The sequence below is a fragment of the Phyllostomus hastatus genome, unplaced genomic scaffold (assembly GCF_019186645.2).
Source record: "Phyllostomus hastatus isolate PE091 unplaced genomic scaffold, TTU_PhHast_1.1 phas_contig_1, whole genome shotgun sequence".
In the NCBI taxonomy this organism is placed as follows: Eukaryota; Metazoa; Chordata; class Mammalia; order Chiroptera; family Phyllostomidae; genus Phyllostomus; species Phyllostomus hastatus.
The window spans coordinates 21,579,756-21,605,059 of NW_025333498.1; the positions used below are offsets into that span (position 1 = coordinate 21,579,756).

Sequence of the window (25,304 nt, forward strand, 5' to 3'; positions counted from 1 at the left end):
TGCTCAGTGAAAATACTTCAAAGAATGAGGGGAAATTACATTCATTTTTAAGACAACAAAAACTAAGAAGTTTCATCCCTACCAAGCCTGGAGGATCTTCAGACAAAAATAAAGTGATTCCAGCCCTGACCAGTGTGGCTCAGTTCTACGGAATCTCCAAGGTTGCCGGTTCTATCTGACGTTCTTCTGTTTCTCTCTCTCTCTCAATATCTCTCTCTCTCTCTCTCTCCCCCCGCCCCCCTTCCTTCCTTCCCTTCTCACTAAAATTAATAAATACATATTTTTTTAAAAAACAAAATGATTCTAGATGGAAAGTGTAAGGACAAAAACAATGAAGAACAAAGAAAATGGTCAATGTCTACAAAACTAAAAGAATATTGATTCTATATTCTTTAAAATTAATAGTTTTTAAGATTAAAAACACAGATAGAATAAAAGGCATCTCAAAAGTAATATAAGTCAGCAGTGAGTATATGGAAATAAAGTATTTTTTTTGCATATATCTTTTCTTTTTTTTTTTAATCATTGTTCAAGTATAGTTTTCTCCCTTTTGAAATAAAGTATTTTAAACACCTCAGATTTCCTGGAAGAAGGGTAAAAGAAAAATTAATATATGATTTTGATAACTTAGGTACACCCATTGTAATTTCTAGAGTAAAAACCAAATTAATTAAAAATTGAGCTTATAATTTTAAAACCAGGAGGAAAAATGAAATCATGAAAATAATGCATCCAGAAGTTAAGGAAGGAGAGGAAAAAAATGTAAAATAGACAAAACAATAGAAAGCACAAAATAAGATGGAGGTTTAAAAGCATTTAAAAGTAATAATATTAAGTGTCTATGAGCTAAACTCCAGTAAAAAGAGAATGAATATTTTCAGCCGGAATTAAAATGAAATCCTCCTATATGTTTTCTATAGGAAACACATCTACAATACAAGAATATATAAGGATTAAATAAAGTTTTAGAAAAAGACATACTATGCAAATAACCAATGAAATAAAACTGGTGTTGCTATATTAATATGAGACAAAACTGACTCTAAGGTAAAAAACATTAGATACAATGAGAATCACTTCATACTAATACATTCAGTTTACTGAAGTCATTATAATTTTAATGTGCAATGACTTAATGGCATAGCCTAAAATATTCATAACACAATAACTGATAGAATTACAAATAATAATAAAGAAACAGAAAAATCCATAATCATAGTAGGAGAGTTTAAACATTTTTCTCATTAATTAAAAGAATAAGAGGTTTAAAATCAGCAAGAATATAGGAGATTGAGGATTATAATTAAAAATTTCACCACATGGAAATATATACACTATAACCAAGAATTATGGTATTCCCTTTTTTTGAGCATACAAAGACCTTAATAAACACTGGCCATATACTGGACTTTTAAAAAAATCTCAACACATTTCTAAGGTGAAAAATCATACAGAGGATAATCTTTTACCATGAGTTAGATATCATTTAAACATAACTTTACAATCCCCACATGTTTGGAAATCAAAAACACATGTCTAAATAATTGAATCAAAGAAGAAATATGTTAGAAAACAGAAAATGTTTTATATAAAATGGTAATAAAATGTAAATGCTAAAAATTGTGGGATGTAGCTAAAGACAAGATAAAAAAATAAGCTTAGGAGGGAAGGTGGGGCAGGAGCCGAGGGCAAGAGGGCAAAGAGGGGAAATGCAGACGTTTGTAACAGTGTGTCAGCAACAAAACTTAAAAAAAGAAAAAAGAATCTGTTTAACCTAATATATATCCTATAAAATGTTAAATTTATTTATTCTAAAAAAGTTTCTATCTTTAAGTATACTTATTAGACATTTAAACAGACACTTCACAACTGTCTCATTATCAATGACAGAAATATAGATTAAAATCACAAGACTGGTAAACAACATAAAATTTATAAAAACAATACGATAAATGAAAATTTGAGAATCCAGAATAACAGAAATGCTCATACACTTGTAGTGGGGTTGTAAATTTGGATAGTCCCGTTAGCAAAGAGATCAACACTGTCTCTAAGTGTGAAGATAAGAATATATTTTTACTAGAGAGCTCCGTGTCTCATTTTTCCTGTGATAATCCCAGTTCACACCTGTTTCCCTGGTGCCCTATAAGGTTTAGCATTTATTCCTCACAATATGTCCTAGTTGGAACATTAATTTATGGTTACCCTATCTGGGCCCAAGTTCTCCAACTAGTTATACAGTAGAGAAACTCTTGACAGTTATATACACAAGACTATTTATGACAGTATTACTTCAAATTGGAAACAACTCAAATATCCAACAATGATAGAAGAGATGAATACACTGTGGCACACCAATGCAGTGAAACAGCACACGGTGGTGAAAATGAATGCACTACTGCCAAGTACACCGCACGGGTCAGCATGGACATACCTTAGAAGCACACTGCTGAGCAAAGGAGCAAGGCACAAAAGAAATGTACAGCAGGATTTTACTCGTGTTAAGTTTAAAAATAGGTAAAACTAAACTGTTTTTGAAATACATGTTTAGCCCTGGCTGGCGTAGCTCAGTGGATTGAGCGCGGGCTGCAAACCAAGTGTCGCAAGTTCAATTCCCAGTCAGGGCACGTGCCTGGGTTGCAGGCCACAGCCCCCAGCAACCGCACACTGATGTTTCTCTCTCTTTCTCTTTCTCCCTCCCTTCCCTCTCTAAAAATGAATAAATAAAATCTTTTAAAAATACATGTTTAATGGTAAGGCTGAAAGTAAAACAAAGAAAATGATCATCACAAAAGTAGTATGGTATTTATTTCTTGAAAAGAAAGGCGCTGCTGTGGTCAGGAAAGGGAGCTCTTAGGTGACCTCTGGGGAGCAGCAGCCAGACCACCAAAGATGCGGGGCAGGACACTCCAGGAAGAGGAGACAGCAAGTGCAAGGACCTGCCAGCCCCGGTGAGCTTGCACACAGAGAACCACTGATGTCACTAGAGCGGAGTGTAGTCAGACAGCCCTGTTCAGGCTTCATTCCAGAGCAGAGACGGGGTGAGGGGGGGTGCTCTTGTGGGAGCTCCAGATGGGAACACCTGTGCCAGGCAAGGGCTGGCGCAATGAGAGAAAATCTCAGAGGAAAGGGCCCCTGGGCTGCTGAACTTTGGAGATGTAAGAGCCAAAAGCAGAGAAAAAGAGGGTGTGGAGGGCCCCGGGACAGAATGTGCAGAGAACTCTAAGCAGTCACCTCTAACTAGAGCATGCAAGGAAGGGCTGGAACAAGATAAGATGCACTGGGGAGCCCTGTGAACTTGAAACCATGAGAACTAAGGGTCAGGGTCATGTGAAAACTTTGGCAGGTCCTGGTCTCTAATTTGGAGGCTCTAACCTAAAGCATAGTAAGCACATTTGTTACCTTGTACCCACATCTCCTATTAATGTTTTGTCTGTTTAAAAAAAGTTTTTAATTTTATAACTTTCAGGTTAAGAATTATAATAGGATGGTAGAATATCTATCACTGTTGAAGATGTATGATGAATACATGGAAATTCATGACTCTACTATTAAAAGTTAACATTAGCTAATAGAATTATTATTTTGTTGCTGTTAAGATTAAAACTTTATTATATTTATATATAAATCTTTATTTTGAATCAAGCCATTTAATTGTATCTTGCAGACATTTAATTAAACATTTAATAATTATAGGGATAATGGATTTTATTTGAGATAATTATCAGAGGCATAGGATTACTTTTTAAATATCAACATAGCTACACTCACAGGATGTTAGGAAAATGCATACCTCACAGTTTTTGTTTGCATATTTGATTGTCTTCTTAAGGAATCCCCTATTTTTAAAGGCAGAAACCTGGACATAAAACACTTAATGAAGATACAATGTGCAAAGCATAAAGAGAAAAAACTGGCAAAGAAAAAAAATGCTTTCTTTTTTTCTTTTTTCTCTTATCTGCAGAGTTATTTATATGCAGATTTAGAAAACTGGTTGGCTGCAGGCATATCTGCATGTGTTTCTTAAAATTAAAAGCATAAATTAAATAAAAATATCTAATGCATCAAATCACCCAAAGCTCAAGAGAAATCCATGTGGCAGCTTAAAGCCTTCAGTATGCGGTACAGAATTTCTTAGAACAGAAGGGAGTATGGAATGGGGTATCATCCAATTTAACAAGAATTTACTACCTCAGCAGCTCACAGGATAATGAACTAAAAAGACACAATAGTGCTTTATTAAGGTAGAAACATTTTCCTTAAAGGTACCCATGCAAAATAGGCTCTCTGGGTCAGGTGTGTGCCCTGAGTATCCCCAAAGTTACAGACTGATAAAGTACGCAACTGCCTTCCCCTCCCTCCCCTAGGAAATAGCTCCTGTAATCAATGAATGTGGAAATGGTAAGGAAAGAATGAGTATGTGTTCACTGGTTGCCTGAGCTCCGGCTGCTTTAATAGAAATACTACAGACTGGGTGCTTTAAACAGCAGACATTGATTTCCCACAGTCCTGGAGGCCGGGAAGTCTGAGATCAAAGAGTCAGCAGATGCAGTTTTTGTTCAGGGCCCTCTTCCTGGCTTGCAGATGGCCACCATCTAGCTGCATGCTCATGTGACTTCTTTGTGTGAGGGCAGAGTATGAGTAAGCTCTGAGGTCTCTTCCTCTTGTTATAAGGCTGCTGATGCCATCATGCAGGACCCACCCCCACAACAGCATCTAAACTTATCTCCTAATGGCCCTGCCTCCAATACCAACCCACTGAGGGGAAGGACACATTCAGTCCATCACATTGGTTAATACTAGTCCCAGAGTCTGGTCTGATAAACGCCTGCACTGAAGCTGTGCCAAGGGCTATCACCTCCCAACTCTGCTTTCAACCTAATTTTTTATTCAAGTAGCCAGTCACTGCACTGTCGAGGCTTGTCCGAACCCTGAAGCTTTTTGGACTAGAATAGGAGCACCTGTGAGGGTCCACAGGCTTCTGACAACAACACTCTTCATTCCTAGAAACGGCAATCTACTGATGCCCAGCCCCACACACAGATAAACATACTCCACAGAGAGAAATTAACAAATACACTTTCACACAGCTATTCCACACTTTCCCCTCTCTCCTCAAAATGCCAATACCTCCTCTTTCATCCTTACTCTCCACTGATGGCCCCGTGTCCTATTTCACTGACATGACAGAAACAACCTCTTGACCTGCCATGAGCCCTTGACATGACTCCTCATGCCTGCATCCTAGCCCAGGTACTCTGGCTTCCCCCATTACCACCAATGAACTGCCCGTGCTCCTATGTAAGGCAACTGGTGCATGCACACCATGTCCCAGTGCCTCCTGCCCAGATGAGGGTACAGCTTTCGTCATCGTTCCCCTCTCTCGCATTACCACTTCTCCCCCCACCCACTGGATCACTCTCCTTAGCACACAAACATGCCATAATTTACCCCCTCTTAAAGAAAAACCTCTAATCCCACACTCCTTCTGCAAGTACCACCCTCTTTCTCCCAACCACCCTTTTATGACAAACTTCTTGAGAGTTCTCCATATTACAAGTTTTCTCTTGTGCTTTTTAGATTGTGGTTTCACCCCCACCACTCCACCCACACTGCTCTTGTCAAAGACACCAATGACTTTTGTGACACCAATGACCAAATTCAGTGGTCACGTCTCAGTCCTCAACTTTTATGACTCATTTGTAATGTCTGACTGTTGGACTGTTAACACCTTCTCTTGGCTTCCTCCCACTCACTCATGCCTCCTGCGGTCTCCTTTATTAGCTCCTCCTTAACTCCACCATCTCTAACAGGAGCATGCTCCAAGGCTCAATCCTTGCTTTTCTCTATCCTGATCTCAATTTCAGGGCTTTACATACCATTATTCACTGACAACTGCCACATTTATAACTGCAGCCTTGTCCCTGAACTCCCTATTCACATACCCAGCAGCCTGCAACACCCCTCCAACATGGACATCTAACAGATATCTCAGACTTGACATGACCAAAATTGAGACCACAAGCCTGTTCCTAGGCAGACTTCTTCAACTGCCTCAGCTCCAGAAATGGCAACTCCTTCTTTCTAACTGCTCAGGCCAAAAACCTGAGGGTCATCCTAGAAGCTTCACTTTCTCTTACACAACACAACAAATCCCTTGGCAATTTCTACTTACTCTATTTTCAAAATAAATTCCGATTTGAAAATTACACAGAAAGAATATTAAAGTATGGCAAAATGATAACAATTAGTGAATCAGGGTGAAATTTATATAGGATTTCTTTATACTAATCTTGAAACATTTCTATAAGTTTAAAATTACTTCAGCCCTGGTTGGTGTGGCTCAGTGGATTGAGTGCCAGCCTGTGAACCAAAGGGTCACTGGTTCAATGCCCAGTCAGGGCACATGCCTGGGTTGCAGGGAAGGTCACCAGTAGGGGGCTCATGAGATGCAACCACACATTGATGTTTCTCTCCCTCTTTCTCCCTCCTTTCTCCTCTATCTAAAAATAAATAAACAAATCTTTTAAAAAATAAAATAAAGATGGCAGTTTCTTAAAAATATAAAAGTAAAAAAATTATTTCAAAATAAAAAAGTTAAAATGAAAGATCTAAGAGACATATATTATAATGAATGAGTCTTGATTGGATTCTATCTGGAAAGAAATACAAATATAAAAGAAATCTCTGGAAAGAAAATTGGAGAATCTGAATAGGAACTCTGTTTTGGTTTAGTATGATAATGATAATCTGTTTACACAGGCAAGTATCTTTGTTTTCCAGAGATTCACGCTGAAGAAGAAAGACTCATGACATCTCTAATTTACTTTGAAATGGGTCAGCAAAAAAATGTATAGGTAGAACAAATATGAGGTCTGTCTGGAAAAAGTTCAGCCATTGTTAATATAACAAGAACAGTTTGTGTGACATTGATATAACCTGGCAGCCAAGGAGAGTGGACTGGAATGTACATGCATGAACAATGACAACTTCACTGTACTAGTCAGTGGGGGTGGTAGGCTTTGCTGTTGAGTTAGCATGTGTACTGTGTGGCCATCACATTCAAAGTGACTGAGTGAGTAGAGCAACAAATCTGCATCAAATTTTGCATTAAGCTTGAACATTCCTCCATGGAAACTATTTAGATGATTCAGAAGGCTGTAGCTATGGGCAACCAGTGACTGGCAGCTTTATCACAACAACATGCCTGCTCATGCATCATGTCTCATGTAGAGTTTTTTGGTGAAACATCAAATCACCCAGGTGTCTCAGCTCCCCTACAGCCCAGATCTGGAGCCCTGCAACTTCTGGCTTTTCCCCAAACTAAAATCACCTTTGAAAGGGAAGAGATTTCAGACTGTTGATAAGATTCAGAAAAATACAGTGGGACAGCTGATGGTGATTGGGAGAACTGTGTGAGGTCCCAAGGTGCCTACTTTGAAGGGGACTGAGGCATCATTGTCCTATGTGCAATATTTCTTATCCTGTATCTTCTTCAATAGGTCTATTTTTTAATATTACATGGCTGGATATTTTCTGGACAGACCTTGTATGTCAAAATTGATGAATATGAGTGTTCACTAAACTATGTTCCTTTTTTATGTTTTAAATATTTCAAAATTAATTTTTTTAAGAAATCATGAACTTGAACTCTTCTGATTACTTCCACTACCACCATCTGAAGTCAAGACACCAAAAACTCGCCCCTGGATTACTGGCCTGCTGTGGCTGCTCTTACCTCCCCACAGTCCATTCAGAACACAGAAGCCAAAGTGAGCTTCTTAGAATGTTAATCAGACCACATTGCTCCTCACCTCAAACCCCCCCAATGGGTTCCCTTCTCAGAGTAAAACATCTAAGCCTTTCCAGGGGTCTATAAGGCTCTGCACAATCTAGCCGTTCCCTTACCTTACTGTCTACTTCTCTTCTTCTCACTCCCCCTCACAAGCCCAGACACCCCTCACCTCACACAGGCTGAGTAAACTCCTTCCCAGGGTATTTGCAATGCTGCTCCTCTGCTGAGTGAGGTTTCCTCACCTCTTTCAGGCCTTAGCTCAAATGTCACCTGTTCAGAAATGACTGCCTGACAACCCCCAAGGGCTCATACCTACGCACACTCCTCCTCTTTCTTTCAGTTTAGTTTTCCTCCCTGGTACTTCATGCCAAATGATATCCTATATATTTTGCTTGCTTGTCTATTGTCTCCTCTCTGTTGAAATGTAAACTATTACAGTACTGCTTAGCATACAATAGGGACTCAAAATATATTTGGGCAAACAATCCATAGAAGGTCATTAGCCCTAAAATATGTGCTCACTCATTCTGAAAACCTTTATTGGGCACATTGTATGTGCAGGCAGAGTCCCAGTGCTGGGTGTTCAAAGAGGGGCAATAGGGACTTTTTGCCCTAAAGGAGTTTACAGGCTAGCTGATCAAAAGAAACATACACAAGAGCAATGAATTATTATGGTTATTATTAAATAGGTACACACAAGAAGGAATAGTCAGTTCTACTTGGGAAAAAGAAAATGGGAGTATGACGCTTCCTTCATGGAATACGTGAGACCACACAGGTGATAGTGCTATTTCCAGGTTTGCTCTGGACTGGACACTAAGCACAGTATGTGGCATGTATCTATCACTCAGTAAATGCCCACAGGCTACTAAAGAGAGCTGAACTGAGAACTGAGATCAAATACTTGTCCAGTGGATGAGGCAGGGGAAGGACATCCTCAGAGCAGGTTAAGAGGCTGGGGGAGGGTGACAGCACGAGCAAAGGCTAATGGGGGAGGAGGGCTTGAATGGCACCCCACCGAGCAGCACAGGCCACAGAGAAGTGGTTAAGTATAAACCCTCATGGAATTCTCAGGAAAAGCTAATACTTGTTCAAGAAGTGAGTCTACACAGAGATGGTTCTGCTTTGCTTCAGTGATAATTATAGCGCTGTTGCTGATGTTCATGGGTATAACTGCTAACATTTATTAAAGTACTTGCAAAGTGTGAGTGCCTTATATGTCCACAACTCTATGGCTCCATTTCAATCTGAAGTGCTATTTTGACCCATGTGAAGTTTCAAGAAATTGAGTCCGAGTGAGTTGGTAAGTGGTAGACACAGGAGGTGGAGCTGGCACTTGAGGCCCGATGCCCACTGGAACCCATGTGCCCTGACTTCTTTGCCTAAGATATAAACCTCCTAGTTCCACCACAAGGGCCTTTTCCTGCTGTTCTGGACATGTAAAACTGTGGTTTCAAATACCATGGCATTTAAAAAAAAGTCAGAAAGTCAGAAAACCATGTTCTCACTCTAATCTCCAAAAAGCTTTTTGTTAAAGAAAGGAAGAAAAAATTGAAATGATGAGTTTTAGTTCCTCCAAAAAAGCCATCACATCAGACCTACCAAGTAATTATATCTTCAGATATTTGGGGATTTAACAGAAATAAAACCTGGATAAAATGCATAATGGCAATGTAGTCCCCTAGGGTATTAAGAAAACTGGGAATATTATTTGACTAGGTATGGAAATTCAGTTCATTTTTTGCTAGCCTCTAATACAGAGAAATTCAAACTGATCAAAACATTTCTTGAATTCTTACTATGTGTTTGGCATATGTCAGCTGCTTTATAAGAACTATTTTATTTAATTCTATTGGGTTTTCAAGATTACTAGCCCTACTTTGCAGATAAGGAAACTAAGTTTTAGAGAGTGAAATAAAAAGATAATGCCAATTATCCATCAAAGGATGAGGTCCTATATTTCCACCTAGCATTTAATGCAAAACCCAGCATATACTAAAGGCTCAAAAAATGTTTGCTGAACCACATATGTTTTGTCAGGGGGACCAGAAATAGGAACACTTAGAGTCATCAAGCAAGAGAAGCTTTAGATTTCAGTCCTGCAGAGATTTAGCTAGGATTCAGGTAAACACTTCATAATTCAAAGTAAAACAATATTTTATTTCGAATCAAGTTGAAATGACGCCCACAGGATCAAATCCTATTTCAGAAAATCAATAATAATTGATATCAGTTCAAATTAGACACATTTCCACAAGTAAAATTAGTAATGGGAGAGAAAATAATAGATGAGAACTATAGTCTCAATGAATAATGGGAGAAAAAAATAAGAGTTTCAATTAAAAAGAATATATACAGAATAACTGGGAGAAATTCTATATTTGGCTACTTGTTGAGATCTGTATGAACCCACCGACTAGTGCTGCAGGTACAGGTGTAGGCCACTCAGCCTTCTCTCACAAAGCACGTGTACCACAGCCCCACACACTGAGACTGACTGGCTTTCCATTCTTCTGAGAACAGTATGCCAATCTTTAGGACACTGGGTTGGACCTGATGGAAGCTGAAAAGCACTTCCACTATACTTAACCCCTCAAGCCCCTCCTCACCTACTCCTGTCCCCACCCCTCTACCCAGAGAGAAGAAAGGGACACTTGAAAGAATGAAAAGGAGCACCAAATAAGGGCCAGCATAAGTCAGAAATCTGCCTGCCTAGTGACTCTCCTAGCATCTGGAATGATACCAAACACAGTGAGGCCCAACGGTAGCTGCATCCTTGTAGCGAAGTCTGGCACGATCCCATTGCAACATGGGTGCTTGTTATTCCATGAACAGCACCAGACAGTGTTCCTCTGAAGATAAAAATTTCATAAACAAAATTCAATATTGTATGTACTTCAGAATTAATTCTGTCCCCCAGATCCCTCATAAAAATCATTTACAGGAAGCTGTCTACATTGACCAATTCTTAGATTTGTTTATCTGAAATTTGGTTTACTAACCCATGAGAACTCACTAAATACAGTGACTCAGCCTTTTCCCCAGGGACAGCTAGATGTGACTGGAGCTCTTTTCTAAATTCTTCTGCCTTGTTCCCCTCCTAAACTGAGCACCAGAGAACAGCAATTTTGTCCTTTTAGCTATAAAACCCTCAGCACCTCCCCCTGCCACATAAAGATCCTCCATAACCACTTGGGAAACTGAAGTGAATTAAGTCCTAGAGGCACATGATTTTTTTCTGGATTTTCTGTGATACTCTTGACTTCAAATATTCCTTATCCCCCAAAGCACACAAGAATACTCCTGTTTTCCTGACTGCATGTCTTGTTTTTTTTATTTGTTTTGTTTTTTTAATGTTGGACTTTGACTGCAGAGTGCTTAATTAATGGCACACTACCAGCATGGGTCACATACCCTGATTTTTTTTGCTGTAAAATAAGACACATATGGTGTAGCCAATAGTGAAGTGATCATTTAACTTGGATTTATTTCTATTTCCTTTGGATGTTTAATTTTTGCATGTGTTGGGGGGGGGCTGGAAAAGAAAGAGGGAGAGATCATCATGCCAATTCAATGCACACGGCATTATCCTCTTCAGAGAACAAGAAAAAGGTTGGAAGGCAGACCACACAAAGAAGATGCCTGCTCAGGATCACCTCTATCTACCACGGAGAGATTCACGTTCAGTGAGCAAGTGTTTTCTCCAACCAAGAAATGAAAGGGTTCAAACTTTGTCATGCATTGATGTGAAGCACTGATAATAAAAGCCAATTCCATTCTTAAATGGGCCCAGCACTTGGTAAACATGGGATTTTTGTGAAAGCATGCAAAACAAGGGTACTTTAGAGAAGAAGGTCAGATGGCCCTGAATATGTAGAGAGAAGAGGGTGGGAAGAAAGGCCCAGGGCCTCAACTTGACAAGAGGTCCAGACCAGCCTCCTGGCTTTCCTTGTCTGGTCACCCTTCATGTAGACTGGAGCTTCCCAGACCCACCCTGGAGGGCAGATGGCTACCACATTCTCTTTCTCTATCTGGCCAGTGGAACCATCCTTAAAAATTCAGCAGTGTCACTCACCTCTTCCAGAAAGCTCTTTCTGCCTCCTCCCTCCCCTAGGACTGAATCTTCCCTAGGACTATTTCAAAGACAATAAGCTTGAGGTTCTTCCAATTAAATTCAGCCCTCTCATCCCTGGAGGTACAATCCCGTCTATAATGCAACTAATGGGTTCATTCAGGAGACATTTATCGGGGTCTGGCAGAGCACCAGGCATTGTGCTGACCTGTGGGGACGAACAGATGAAGAAGAGCGTCCCAGCAGTCAAGGCCTTGAACAGTCTAATAGCAGAGAGAGATGCAAATAGTGAAAATAGCAAGTCTCCAAGTGCACTAGTAGAGAATGACTCAAAGTGCAATCAGTGTGCCAAGGAGAAAGCAATGAAATTGAATCGTAGTCCCTCATAAACTACAGAGGAACAGGAAACAGAAAGGAGACTATGATGTGCAATACAACCCCAAAGTGCCCTCTTTCTGGGAATACCTAATGTTCTTGAGATTTCCCTACCATTGTGCAGTTGAAATAACACAAGCCTCCAGGTATAGGCAGATCTGGGTACAAATTCCAACTCTGTCATTTATTGTGTGGCACTGGGTCATTATTCCACCTCTCTTTGCTTCAGTTTCTTCATGGGTAAGAAAGGCTTTTAACACTTAACATATTACAGGGGCTGGTTGTCAGGATTAGCTATAAAGATCCCATTACAGTATCCGGAATAAAATGTAACCTCAGGAAACATCTCTTTCTCCTCCCTGCTCGGGGTCTGGTTCTCCTACCAGCATTAGGTGTCCACCACATCTGCAAGAAAACCTGTTGCTATACAATGATTGCTTTACAATCATACATGAGATGAAAATATACAGTATCAGTACGCCTGTGGCTAAATGCAGGGAGGACAGATACTATCGGAACCCTGAAGAATTAAGTGAAATGGCCTAGACTGCACACGAACCTTTAACGCCAGTTCTGCTGCTCACCTGGACCTGTGTGTGCTGGCGCTCCACCGCCCCACTTGCAGCACATCCTTCGTAGCACAGTCCCATTCACTTCCTGCGCAGCTGAGCCCTAAGAGCCCTGCCCACACTCCCATCAGTTGGCAACTGCTGTGAAACGGTATACACGCAAAATAAGAAATACTGTCCAGATTTAAAGTCATTTTTCTACAATGTTAAGTCTCTCAAGTCAGGACAGCCAGTAGACACTGCCAGCAGCTCAACTTGCATTTAAAATGAAAGTAATAGGCCTTGGTTGCTTTTAGTTAAGTTTCCCATCTCATTGAGAATTTAGATTTGGGGAGGCCTATAAACAAACATCAAAGATCTGCTTTCCCAATAGTCACTTGGCATCTGCTCAAATCTTCCCAAAAGGGGAATGGCTGGCCTTCTTGCTTCTCTGCCCAAGTGCCTGCCCCTACCACCACCATCTTACACACAAACATATTCACCCCTCAAATTACTAGGTGCTATATTCCAATGTCGGGACTCATGTGCATTGCACCAACTTTTAAGACAATTACAGTCAAATTAGTAAGGACTGAGGATTCTTTTAGGCCTCCTGTCTGCCCCTTGCCAAGGAATGTGGCTGCCATGAGCTCATCACAGAAGGGCGAAGAGCCAGAAGAGCCAGGAGGAAGCAGAAGGCACCTGCCCCTACGAACAGCAGGAGGCAGAATAAAGAGAAGGACAGAAAAACAGGGCACGCCAGACCAGATTCCCGGGAGGAAGCCACAACACGGTCCCTCTCAATGATCTAAAATTAGTTCTCCTGATGGCACATTAAGACAAGATCCAGAAAACCCCACGGCTGGGGCAGTAAGGAAAAGGCCCTAGAAAGGAGCCATGTCACTTAAGTGTCACAGGTTATATGGCTCCCTACCTGAGGTATTAAACAACTTTACCAATCAGGAGAATCAATTGTCCTTGTGAGTCCCACAAAGTAAGAAATTGTTGCTTATTCAATTCTGCAGCCCCAGGGAGGGAGAGATGTACATTATACATAACCCTCTCCTTTAATCACCCAAATGACCCTGTAAGTAGGACCCTTTACAGAAGAGGCACCTGGCACCTAGCAAAGTTAAATTACTCACTAAGGGTAACATAGCTTGAGCCAGAACATAAGTCACGTACATTTGACTCCCATCCTCAAATTTGTTCCAGATCAATTTCCTCTTTATCCCCTCCCCCTGCACATAGGAGGTAACCAATAAACATTACATTTAACAGTAAGCTCCTATACCTAGAAGTCAGGCTGACCCCTCCGACAGTTCATCGGACCGTCCTGGCTCTAGCAGAGGGGGCTTTACTAAAGCCAGCACTGCTGGGCTCCAGGCTTTGTTCCCCTCTTCCTCCTGGCCGAGGCAAGCTGTGTCCTCTTCAGAATCACCTGGGCAGATTCGAAGTCTCTGCAGTTCAAAGACATTCACTGTGTGTTCTGACATTTCTCCTGCGGTGCTTCAAAAGCCTCGGCTTCTAGAGGCACAGTGGGCACCGCTCCCTGCTGAAGCAGGACACCTTTTCTCATCCACTTCTGTTTTGTGCTACATGACAGCAAGCCAAAGTCTCCGGCACTCTGAACTCAGATGGGGTTTGCATCTTTTTCTTGTGTGTAAGTAAAGCCCAAATGGACAGCCCTGTGAACCCATGTGGATTCTGTCTCCCTGGGGTTCTACAGAATAAGAGAGCTTCATTCTAAATTGGGACTCTGTTCTCCCTGCATCTCCTTGGATCTGTCCTCCCCAAATGGCAAACACCAGAGCTGCCTCCGGTAGGCAGTGTGCCTATGGCTCTGAGGGGTGCGTGCTTTTGGCACAACACCAACTATTTGCTGCTCCTCTCATCACACCATGTTGACCAACAGCAGACCATGTGATAATGTTGACAGTAGCTAACATTCACTACTCCTGTGTGTGCCACACATCTTTCTACCTTTCTAAACACTTTAGCTATGTTATATCATTTAGTCTTCACAATGACCCTATGGGCAGGCACTATCTGCCCATTTGACAAAGAAAGAGACTGAAGCTTAGGGTAGCTAAACATCTGTCCCAAATACTACACAGGATTTTATTAGAGAGAACACTGGGATCAGACTGCCTGCTCCAGAGCTCACCCCCTACACCACTACCCCGTTCCAGCAGTCTTGCCGCAAGGCTTGTTGTGAAATCACGAATGTCTTCCAATGCTATGTCAGTATAACACAAATTTCATAATCACTTATGTATGATTTCATCTGCTAGAAACTCTTGGTCAGGGCAGAAAACTATGCTGAGTTAACCTGAGCAGTGCAGGGATACACGGAACAAAACACACACCCCTCAAACATCTCCAAGATACCTCAGCTCACATATGCTGAGATACACTCATCTGATGTCATAATTTTCCCTCTGCTTTTAGACCATCTTTCCTTCCTCCATTTATGAGCTGTTGCCCTTCCAACACTGTTATAGACTGAATTGTGCCTACCAACATTTGTATGTTGAATCCCTATGCCCCAATGTGACTGGCATTGAAATGAGGGCCTTTAAGGAGCCAGCTGAGGTTAAATGAGGTTCTAAGTTTAGGATCTTAGTCTGATATGACTGATGTCTTTATAAGAAGAAGAGGCATCAAGGAGAGCGTGCACAGAGGAAAGACCATGTGAGTGCACAGGGAGAAGGTGGCCAATGATAAAGGCCTCAGGAGAAACCAACCCTGTGACACAGTGATCTTGGACTTCCAGCCTCCAGAGTTGTGAGAAATAACTTTCCGTTGTTCAAGCCACCTCATCTGTGGTATTGAATATTTTGTTATGGCAGCTGTACCAAACTAATACACCAACAGCAACTTACAAACAAAGGTCACATCTTTTTGAAGGAAAATATCCTATTTATGACAGTATATTTTTTAACAATTAACATGTATAAAACTCTGTTACTGTTTTTTACTAGGTTCCTAACTCTTTTTTTTTAATGCCACTGGTGTTGTTGAGTGTTGTGTCCTGACTCATTTTTCTCATAAACCATGTGATATTTTGTTTTGTTGCATAATTTTGTGTGGTGTGGCAATTTTTAGGAATGCATATGACATGTTATAGCACAACTGACTGCACTGCTACTCAGGGAACAGTGACTTACAGATAGTGAAGATAAAGCATAACACATCATGTTTCCGTAATCCTCTTCAGACACTCTGTTAAGGCAGGTTCTATAAAGAAATCTCAACGAGGGCAGGCACCAAACTTAGATACACAGCATGTGTGTATTTGTGTGGCACATATGAAGACTATGGTCCTGTATAAGTAGTAAAAGTTAAAGTATAATATCTGCATAGTAGGTTTTGGAGGGTTTTTATCCAAATTATATAAACATTATGTGTACTTTTATACATCTCCTATAATCAAAGTTACTTATAATGATTTTCATGAATTTTTTCCAAGTCAGATATAACTTTTAAAACAGATTAAACAACAAAGAGAAATGGTATATAGACTCAAAATATGGCAGACAAGAATTAAATAAGAATATTAGGCTTTAATAAGTTTAGTTATTTTTTAATATACTTTGTCTTTTCATCATGATCCAACTCCATGTTGGATCACTGGGAGATGTAAAATCACTGGGAAAATTATCTACAAAGCCTTAAGAAATTGAGGATTTAAAGAGAACCGACCAACAAGACTGAGTATACAGCCAGCTTGACCAAAGTATGGCCTCTCTGATATTTTTAGCAAAAATATGTTTTTCTTAATTAGCCAGTACACATGAATTAGAGGCCTAGCCACACGCCATCAAGGAATGTGAGAGGCTTGATCTAATTAAAAAATCCAAGTTCACTTGTTACAGATGGTAGGTCTGGAGTAGAAAGGTTTCAAAGGCTTATTCAAGGCAAACAAATAGACTGTCTATGGTCAGGTTCATCAACCTTCAGAATTTTTGTAGTGCAAGTAGCACTGCTTTAAGGAGACTGATAACTTCAAAGAGGGTTTGATTGAGCTAAATGACACTGCACAGCATTAAGACATTGTGTCCCGGGAACGTAAGAGATGGGGCATGCTAACTACAGAACTGTCCTAATTCTATCACATGGCAACACTCTGAGCAATGGATTACTGTGTCTGGGATTGTAAGATCACATTCTCCTTCTTGAAACTCTGAAAGAACTGTTAATAGTACTGTAATCCTAAAGCACTTAGCAAACTATGTCTTGTCAGCCAAATCCAGCAGGCCATCTGTTTTTGTACTGCCCATGAGTTAAGAATAGTTATAAAATTTTTAAATGGCTGAAAAAAACTTTTTTAAGAATAATGCTTCATGACACTTGAAAATGATGAATTCAAACACCAGTATCCATAAATAAAGTTTTATTGGAACCCGGCCATGTACACTGGCATTGTCTAGGGCTATTTATGTGCTACAGCAGCAGAGTTATAATTGTGACAAGGTTCATGTGGCCTCATACTTACTTTCTGGCCATTTAGAGGAAAAGTTTGCTGAGCCCTGCTCTCAAGTTAAAACTGACCTGAATATCTGACTGATTTAGAACCATTTAAGATAGTCAAGAATAGTCTTGAACCCTAAGACAGTCACTGTCTCAACTAAATTTGAACAGTAACAAGGCCAATAACTATGGATGATGTCCTTCAGATGACAGAAATTGTTCTTCAATCTAGAGATGATTTTGAATTAATGAAAAAATAATCACTTTTCCAACAGCAACAAAACAACTCAACCCTGCACTATTCAAAACTAAGAGCTTGTCCTCCAATGCTGTCATTATTTTTTCCAGACTCACAATGTGCATCAGCACATTGCTGATCATGCTTCCCAGGACTGAAAAAAAATGAAGATACCATTTTTCTAGACAATAATATTTATTCACCCATTCTAAAACTGCATCAATCTCCAGGAGAACTTTGATAGTTAACTTTGTAAAAGATGCTCACATCATGATCTGGTGAAGAAAATAATCAAAACTGAATTATCTCTTTAGCAAATTTTATCCATCACTAGAATGTGTAATATATGGAAGATTTTAAAACAGTCTACATATATTCAGGGGTTTTTTGTTGTTGTTGTTTGTTTTTTGCAAATAGGTGGCTGGGTTATATAAACTTATTGAATATATTCACCACAGAATTTCCTCAGATCAAAGACTGACCTGAAATAAAGGAATATGAGATTCAGCTTTTGGTTTCCTGTATAACCCTGTTCTTTTTGACCCTCAATTATTAAGCTCTACTTTCTTACTGAGGTCACAGAGAATACCGCTGACTTGTCTGAATAAAACAGCTCCCGAATAAAAACATTGAGCGAGTTGGTAGCATAAAGGCAGGTGGTTAAACCACTCATTTCTCTGTGCTGAATTATCCTTAGTTCAATGGAATCACAAATTAAGAAGATCAGAGGGCTTCTTTGCAGAAATAAAGTCACAATTTCAAGAGGTTCCTAGATTTAGGCCACTGTGCTACCACTAAACAGAAACATCCAGATACAGCAGCATTTGGGGATAATTTTAATCAGCATCAACCCTAAGAGAAATTCCTAAGCAAAAGACAATCTTGGGTCCTCACCCTAAAGCAAGGCTCCATATGGAGCCAACTTCAACCCTAATAAATTACTACTAATCTGTGAAGTGTGAACATCCCTTCTCCTATATTTCCAGGTTATCATTCGGGAAATTTATCTTTCCAGGCAATTGGAGACCTCTTAAGTGGAAGTCATATATAATATTAACTTCCAGATGTGTGCTATTAAACCTACTGCACAATACTCAAAAACAACGAGCATAGGTAAGGCATGGATGAGAGGAAAGCCATTTACTCTGAAAACTTCTCTCTCCTCTTTCTGTGTCCTCCTGCAGATATTTTTATTACATATACTTATTTTTGTGTTATCCTGATGCAATTGTTAGAGGAGGAAAGCAAAGCATCAGCAGCCTCAAAGCATGATCCCCCAACTCAAGGGCTGCCATTCGGAGCCAGTTTCTCCTAAAACAACTCAAGGGCTGCCATTCGGAGCCAGTTTCTCCTAAAACATCTCACACGACATCTCATTTTTATAAATTCTTTACTTCCTTGTGAAAATTTCTATTTCAGTTTTCAGTAAAGATTGAAATGTTTCTGGAAGAAACAGTCATCAAAATGAACACAGCTGTAAATGACTGACATCAGCGTGAATGAAAAAATATATCACGCCAGTGTTTCAACACATTACTTGCTGAACAACTTCTACTCAGTCCTTCTGTGTTAAATGGGCATGCCCTGAATTGGACACACCAACAGATGGTTTCAAGCACTGTCTGGCATGCATCCTGGAGCATTCTACATTGCTGAAAGATGAAATACAATTCCCCCGAAGGGACTCTGTATTTTCTAAAATAGTAACTTACATAACAGAAAAACTATAAAATCTTTACATTGGAGCCCTAGATCTATAAGATTCAAATTTGTCATTTGTTGTCTTGCTTTTTCAGTACCTTTAACAGCAGTCATCCCTTCTCAGAGATTAGTGCCTCCTACCCGGGAATGTGTGGCATTGGTATTCAGGGTATTTCTTCCAAGATATGCATGTCCAGACCACACTGGAGTCCCCACACTTAACCATACATCCCGGATTTGTTTGAGCCAGCATCCCTGGGCATGTGTATTTTGAAAAGCTTACCAGGTTATTATGAAGTGCATCCCTGGTTAAGAATGGATTTCCCAGATCAGTTTTTAAATTGATAACCAAATAATTGGGACATACATGTGTGCATACACAGACAATATAATTCTGCTTTGTTTTTTGTGATATCGTCTTAAGGTGCTCCTTGGCAATCCTATTCTTCTCTCATGATTTCTACTTTTGAAATTGGTTTGGAGCATTCTACAGTTGAGTAATTTGCCCAGATGAATTTTAGGCTAAGTCATTGTTGTTAGACACTCTTCATTTGCAGGAGGCGCCATGCCAACTTAGATCAGCAAATTCTTCCAAAACAATGTCATCTTAACATCCAGTCATTTGACAAATATTTATTCAGTAGAGTCTATATGTTGTGGTAAAGGCTGATAAAAATTCGAGAAAAACAAGATGATGTTTTCTTGGGCCCTCAAGGAGCATGTATGATATAATTACAGTGAAACTGTATAGACGACCTAATGAAAGATAACATCAAGAGAAAACACGTGATTCAGTATTACATTCCTAGCACTTACAATAAGGACTCTAAGAATTCAAAAGTAGTAGTGCTCACTCCTGACCCAACAGTCACGTCACATCCCTGAGGGCCTGGAATTTGAAGAATGGATGTGGGATAAATGGGCAGGGCAGAGGAATGTAGGCATTCCAGATCAGGAACACAGCACAAACTGATGCAGGAATGAACAAAGTATGGATAGTGAAAACACAGCCCTCTAGAAGGAAGGGGTCATCTGGGTGGCTGATATTTCACAGAGGAAGGTCAGCCTCTAGCTATCAGGAGAAGGAGCCTAATATTGACCCTCTAGTTGTAGAGAAATCATTTCAGGTCTTAAAGCAGCAGACCATAGAGATAATAGTGTTTTAGGAAAATGTAATTTTTTGAGCAAACAAAATACCTATGAGCATGAGATAAATAATGAGACCTACAAGAGCCATTGGGACTGGAGCCACCACAGTGGATTTACAGAGAACTTATAAATCTCAGAGGCTGCTTGGTTTATTTCCAGCCTGGAACAGAGTGGAGACATATGAACAATAGGAGCAAAAGAGAGTCAGGAGTAGGAACAAACCAGAGGTGCCCGTTGGAGATGCCTCAGAAGAAACATTTGCACTGGACCCATGGTTTCGGAGGAAGTTGGTGAGAAGAAAAAAACCTCTAAACAAAAGAGGGAGGGTAGAATGAGGGAAATAAGAGGGTGAAGACTGAATCTGGAGAAGTGGCACACGAAAGGCCATAGAGAAAATACAGAATAAGTGATGCAAACAAAAGCCATCAGAAAGGCAGGAGAATCTAGTGGCAACTGGGAGGGAAAGGAAGAAGAGTTTCAGAACAAAGTTCATCAATACAGCATTCTGCAACAGAGATGTCAAAAGTCACTGATCATGATGCAGTTCAGGTCCCAGCCACCCGTGTGTGTGTTCTAACCCACAACTGATCTGTATCCTTTAATCTTCAGGTACTGACTGTGCGTACCAATCGTTTAGCATGCATAGCTGGTTAATCTTTAATGTCTGTCATTGACCCTCACATATTCAGATATTAAGTCTTACCTGACACTATTATAATAAGCTTCCTGAGGGAAGAGATCATAATCAATACTTTTATGCACGCACCTCACGCCCCACTGTGTCTTCACATTGCCATGCCTCTAGTAATCGCTTAGAAATATTTGTAACTAATTGTAAGTGTGACTATGCTGGTGATTGTGATATGCAGATCAAGACCAGGTGAGTTCAGGGAGAAGACATAGTCTTTGGTATAGTGTTGAACTTTGCCATTCCAAGTGTGGTCCATGGACCAGCAGCGTGACCTGGAAACTGGTTAAAAATGCAGTCTCGGCTGCCATCCAGAATGACCGAATCAGAATCTGCACTTAACAAAACCCAGGTGACTGATTCCTACACATACTGGTGTAGACCAAGTATAGCAGAGAAAGGGCTAGCACTGAGTTAGCAAGGAAGTTAGTTGGAGTTGGAGCAGATGGCCCATGAGTTTCAGTACGTGGGGCATATGCTGAGACCCCACTTCACCCCTGCTTGGACCTGCAGGTCAAGGATGGAGCCCAGGCCCTTTGCGTGTGTTGTAGGCCCAGGAAGGAAGCAACTCCAGCTTCTGAGAAGGAGCCCAGATGCATAAATACTTCCTCCATAAACTGGCACTAACTTCAATGATAGGAAGGGCTTTGCAGTTTGTATCTACTAGGTTGTTTTCCACATTTTATAAATAAAATAGTCTGACCTCCTGAAGACCCTATTTATGCTCCTCACATTTATCCACCCCTAGGAGTTATGATATCTTTCTGCCTCTCACTCATTCTTTTATAAGAGTAGGTTTCCCTCTAAGCTTTAGATTGCAATTGCTAAAATATGTTTTGGGCATAATTGAAAGCTAAACCTGAAAATGTTATTTTAACTGCAACAGAGGGAGCTACACTGACAACATTATTGTTAAATGACCAGGTGTCAGGAAACAACTCCCAAAGGAAAGAACAAAGGTGCAATTGTGTCCCAGAGGATGAAAACCAAACAGAGTAAAGAGGCAGAATCTTACCTTTGTAAGGGGACATGCTCAATGCTCCAATATTCCTGTCTCTAAATTTCCTATAGATAAGTGTATTGGGTGTCACTACTTCAAATATCACTGTGCTAGAAAAGTTCTCTGTGGGTCCTTTAGTATTTTTAAGTGTCATTGCTATAGAATTTACATACCATAAAGTTCACATTTCAGAAATAGAAGAGCCTTTCATTCCATCTCCCACCTTCAAGCAATGCTTTATTAAACTCACCCAGGAATATGATACAGCAATTTCTTAAATCTCCAGGAATATAGGCCATCAGCATGACCCTCTAATAATATATCCTAGTCTCTCAGCGTTTATCAGGGGGAAGAACATCACGACCAAGTCTGCTCTATTCAAATCCCAACAATAAATGTAATGGCTTTTAATGCTATCTTTCAAAGGTGTCTGATTGAAAATACCAGTGGAGGCCCTGTAATATGCCTACTTTGTAGGAACTCCATGAAGAAGCCAACTTCATTTCCTGCATCCAAGGTGGAAATCACAAATTTGTACCAACTATTCCCCCAGTTTGCTGTGAACTATTTTTCCACCACATGGCATGTTTTTTAGAGGCTGTTGGAACTGTACAAAGCCTTTATTTTTTACCTCAAGGAATGGTGTGAGTTACTACACAGATTTTTCTTTCAAAAAGAAATACAGCAACTTACATGCTCTCACAGAACCTCTTCAGTGTGCTTGGCTTCTCCTGGTTGCGTCTTTGTCGAAACCAACGTTGAATGCTGCGAACATCCCAGTCCAGCTGTTTGGACAGGCCCTCCAATCTCTTTTCATCAGGATGCTATGAAATAAGGTACCAGGAAAATAATTTTCATCTTCACAATAAACAGATATGCCCTTGAGATTTTTTTTCTTCTATATTTACTATCTGTACTGTGATTTCTATATTTACCATTGAGGATGTAGGCCTTGCATGAGCCATGTGAATGTAAATAACCAGTTAGGCAAGAAAAGTTATTCATTGTGAAACAACAGTGAAAAATATGAATCTTGTTCTAATGCTTGCACTTCTTATCAGCAACAGCAATTCAATGGAACAGCCAAATGACTAAGTCAGCTCCATTAGCCTTCAGGGAAAGAAGTTTCAAAATGAAGTTCATCTACAAAATTTTCTGCAACACAGAGGTAAAAGCCACCTTAGCTGAATTTTCAGAGACATCATTTCCATATTTTACTTTCTCAGGGAGAAAAAAAAACACTATATCTAACTATCACATACCAGTATAACAAAAAGCTTGAAATAATCCCAAAATACGTCACCTTAACCTAAGGTACCAATTCCACTACAAAATATATTTTCTCTTTCTTCTTCTTCTCTATCCCCTCTCCCTCTGTTCCTCATACTTTCCTCTTCTATTCCTTTTCCTGGTCATCGCTTTTGACCAGATCCCCATCAAACCTTTTACAAGGACTCTGCACTACTTGAAGACATAAACTCGGTAAAGTGGAAAGTGGCACAATTTATGCTTGCCACGTGATGATAACTGTTCCGTCTCTCACAAAGTTCTGTTACGTCAGGGGATGACAGGCATAGGTTTAATTTCTCGCTCCAGGGAGCTACCCCTCTTAGCCTTGGTTTTCTCACCTATTTAAAATAAAGGTTATTACCCACCTAAGTGGGATGGTGGTGAGGACCAAATTTTTTAAATGTATGTAAAATTCAGCAAATGTTAGTTCTCCCCGTCTTCAATATCTCAAAGGACACCCTGCCAAAAATTATGTGAAGGTGAACTGACACAAAACACAACTAAACCAAGTCTGGTCTATTCTTTATCTATTCTACCTTTGCTTTTATATTAAGGAGATGTTAATGACCAGAGGAAATAACCCAAAATGAGGAAGGCAGGCTAACCAGCTTTCAGCTTTCAAGTTATAAAGGTAGAATTTCACATGACACCTTTTAAAGCATCTCAATCAATTCAAGGTGTCAGATGCCCAGGAAACATAGCCAACGGCCTTCATGTTATGACTAGGGCCGTAAAATGTGCTGAGCTTCTGTCTGTAAAAGCTATTTGCCAACTTTCAGTAAGGCATGTATTTTGAGGTGTTTTTATTAGTAGTCATGACACCATCTACACTCTCCTTTCATGTCTCTCAATGAAAAAATGTGGGAGAAAGAAAATTTACAGTCTACAATATACCTTGGATATATCAGTTTCCTAGAGGAATTCATTTTTCATTTCAATTTATTTTCTAAGTATATTGACCAGATAAAACATTCACATGGTTCACAAATGGAAAATTATCCAACATTCCACCTTGCTAATTTGTTCCTACTCTCTCAGTTCCTACTTTCTTCTTCTTACCAAGTAACCAGTTATTAAATCAGATTCTTTCCCGAGTTATTTTCTGCTACTGTAAGCAGATTTGAACATGTATTCTTATAACCCCCAGTGTCACATAAATGGTTGCATACCACAAATATCATCCTTGAACTTTGGAGTTTTCACTTTACAATGTGTCTTGGAATATTTTCATCATCAAACTGAAGAATGCCATCCTTCTTTTGTAAAGCTATAAGAATATGCCATAATTTACTTATCCCCCCACTATGAATGGACATTGAGTTAGCTCCCAGACTTCCGCTAGTATAAACAATGCTGCAATAAATAACCATGTCATGGGTCATTTTATACAGACCATTTTATACATGGATATCAATTCCTGGAAGTTAACACTGCAGATCAAAGGGTCTATGCATTTGCAATGTATTTAGATATTAAAAGATATTCCTTATTAATAATTTCAGCAACAAACACTCACACAAACAAGAGTGCTCATTTCCCAAAGTCTCATCAACAGAGTATATTATCACGCTTCAGTTTTATTCATCTAATATATAAAAAGCAGTATCTCTGTATAATTTAAAATTTGATTCCTCTTCTTAAAAGAAACACATTTTTATGTGTTTTAAAAAGCATCTCTATTTCATTTTTACGAAGTCTTTTCAATCTACTGTCCATTTCTTTTCTTGATCTGTACATATTTTCTTTATTGATGAGTAGGATTTCTTTAATTATTCTTTAATTTCCCCAATTAAACCTTTGTATGTACCACCAGCTGCATACTTTGTACCAATGTGCCATCTGTGTTTTACACTTAACGTACGGTGTTTTTTCTTGCAGAAATTTTTTTAAAAAACATATTTGGTAACTTCTGAGCAAGACGGTGGTATAGGTAGATATACTTTGCCTCCTCGCACAACCAAAAGAAGGACAACAA

The 25,304-nt window shown here is 39.7% G+C and overlaps 1 protein-coding gene across 2 annotated transcripts in view; it reads right to left on the reverse strand.

Moving 5' to 3' along the window:
- CERS6 (ceramide synthase 6) overlaps positions 1-25,304 on the reverse strand; it is a 293,309-nt gene that overhangs the window by 163,111 nt on the left and 104,894 nt on the right. For both annotated transcript variants that reach the window (XM_045846986.1, XM_045846925.1), the window contains exon 3: positions 22,733-22,863. In XM_045846986.1, the coding sequence (XP_045702942.1) occupies positions 22,733-22,863 (131 nt within the window). The remainder of the gene's footprint in view (positions 1-22,732; positions 22,864-25,304) is intronic.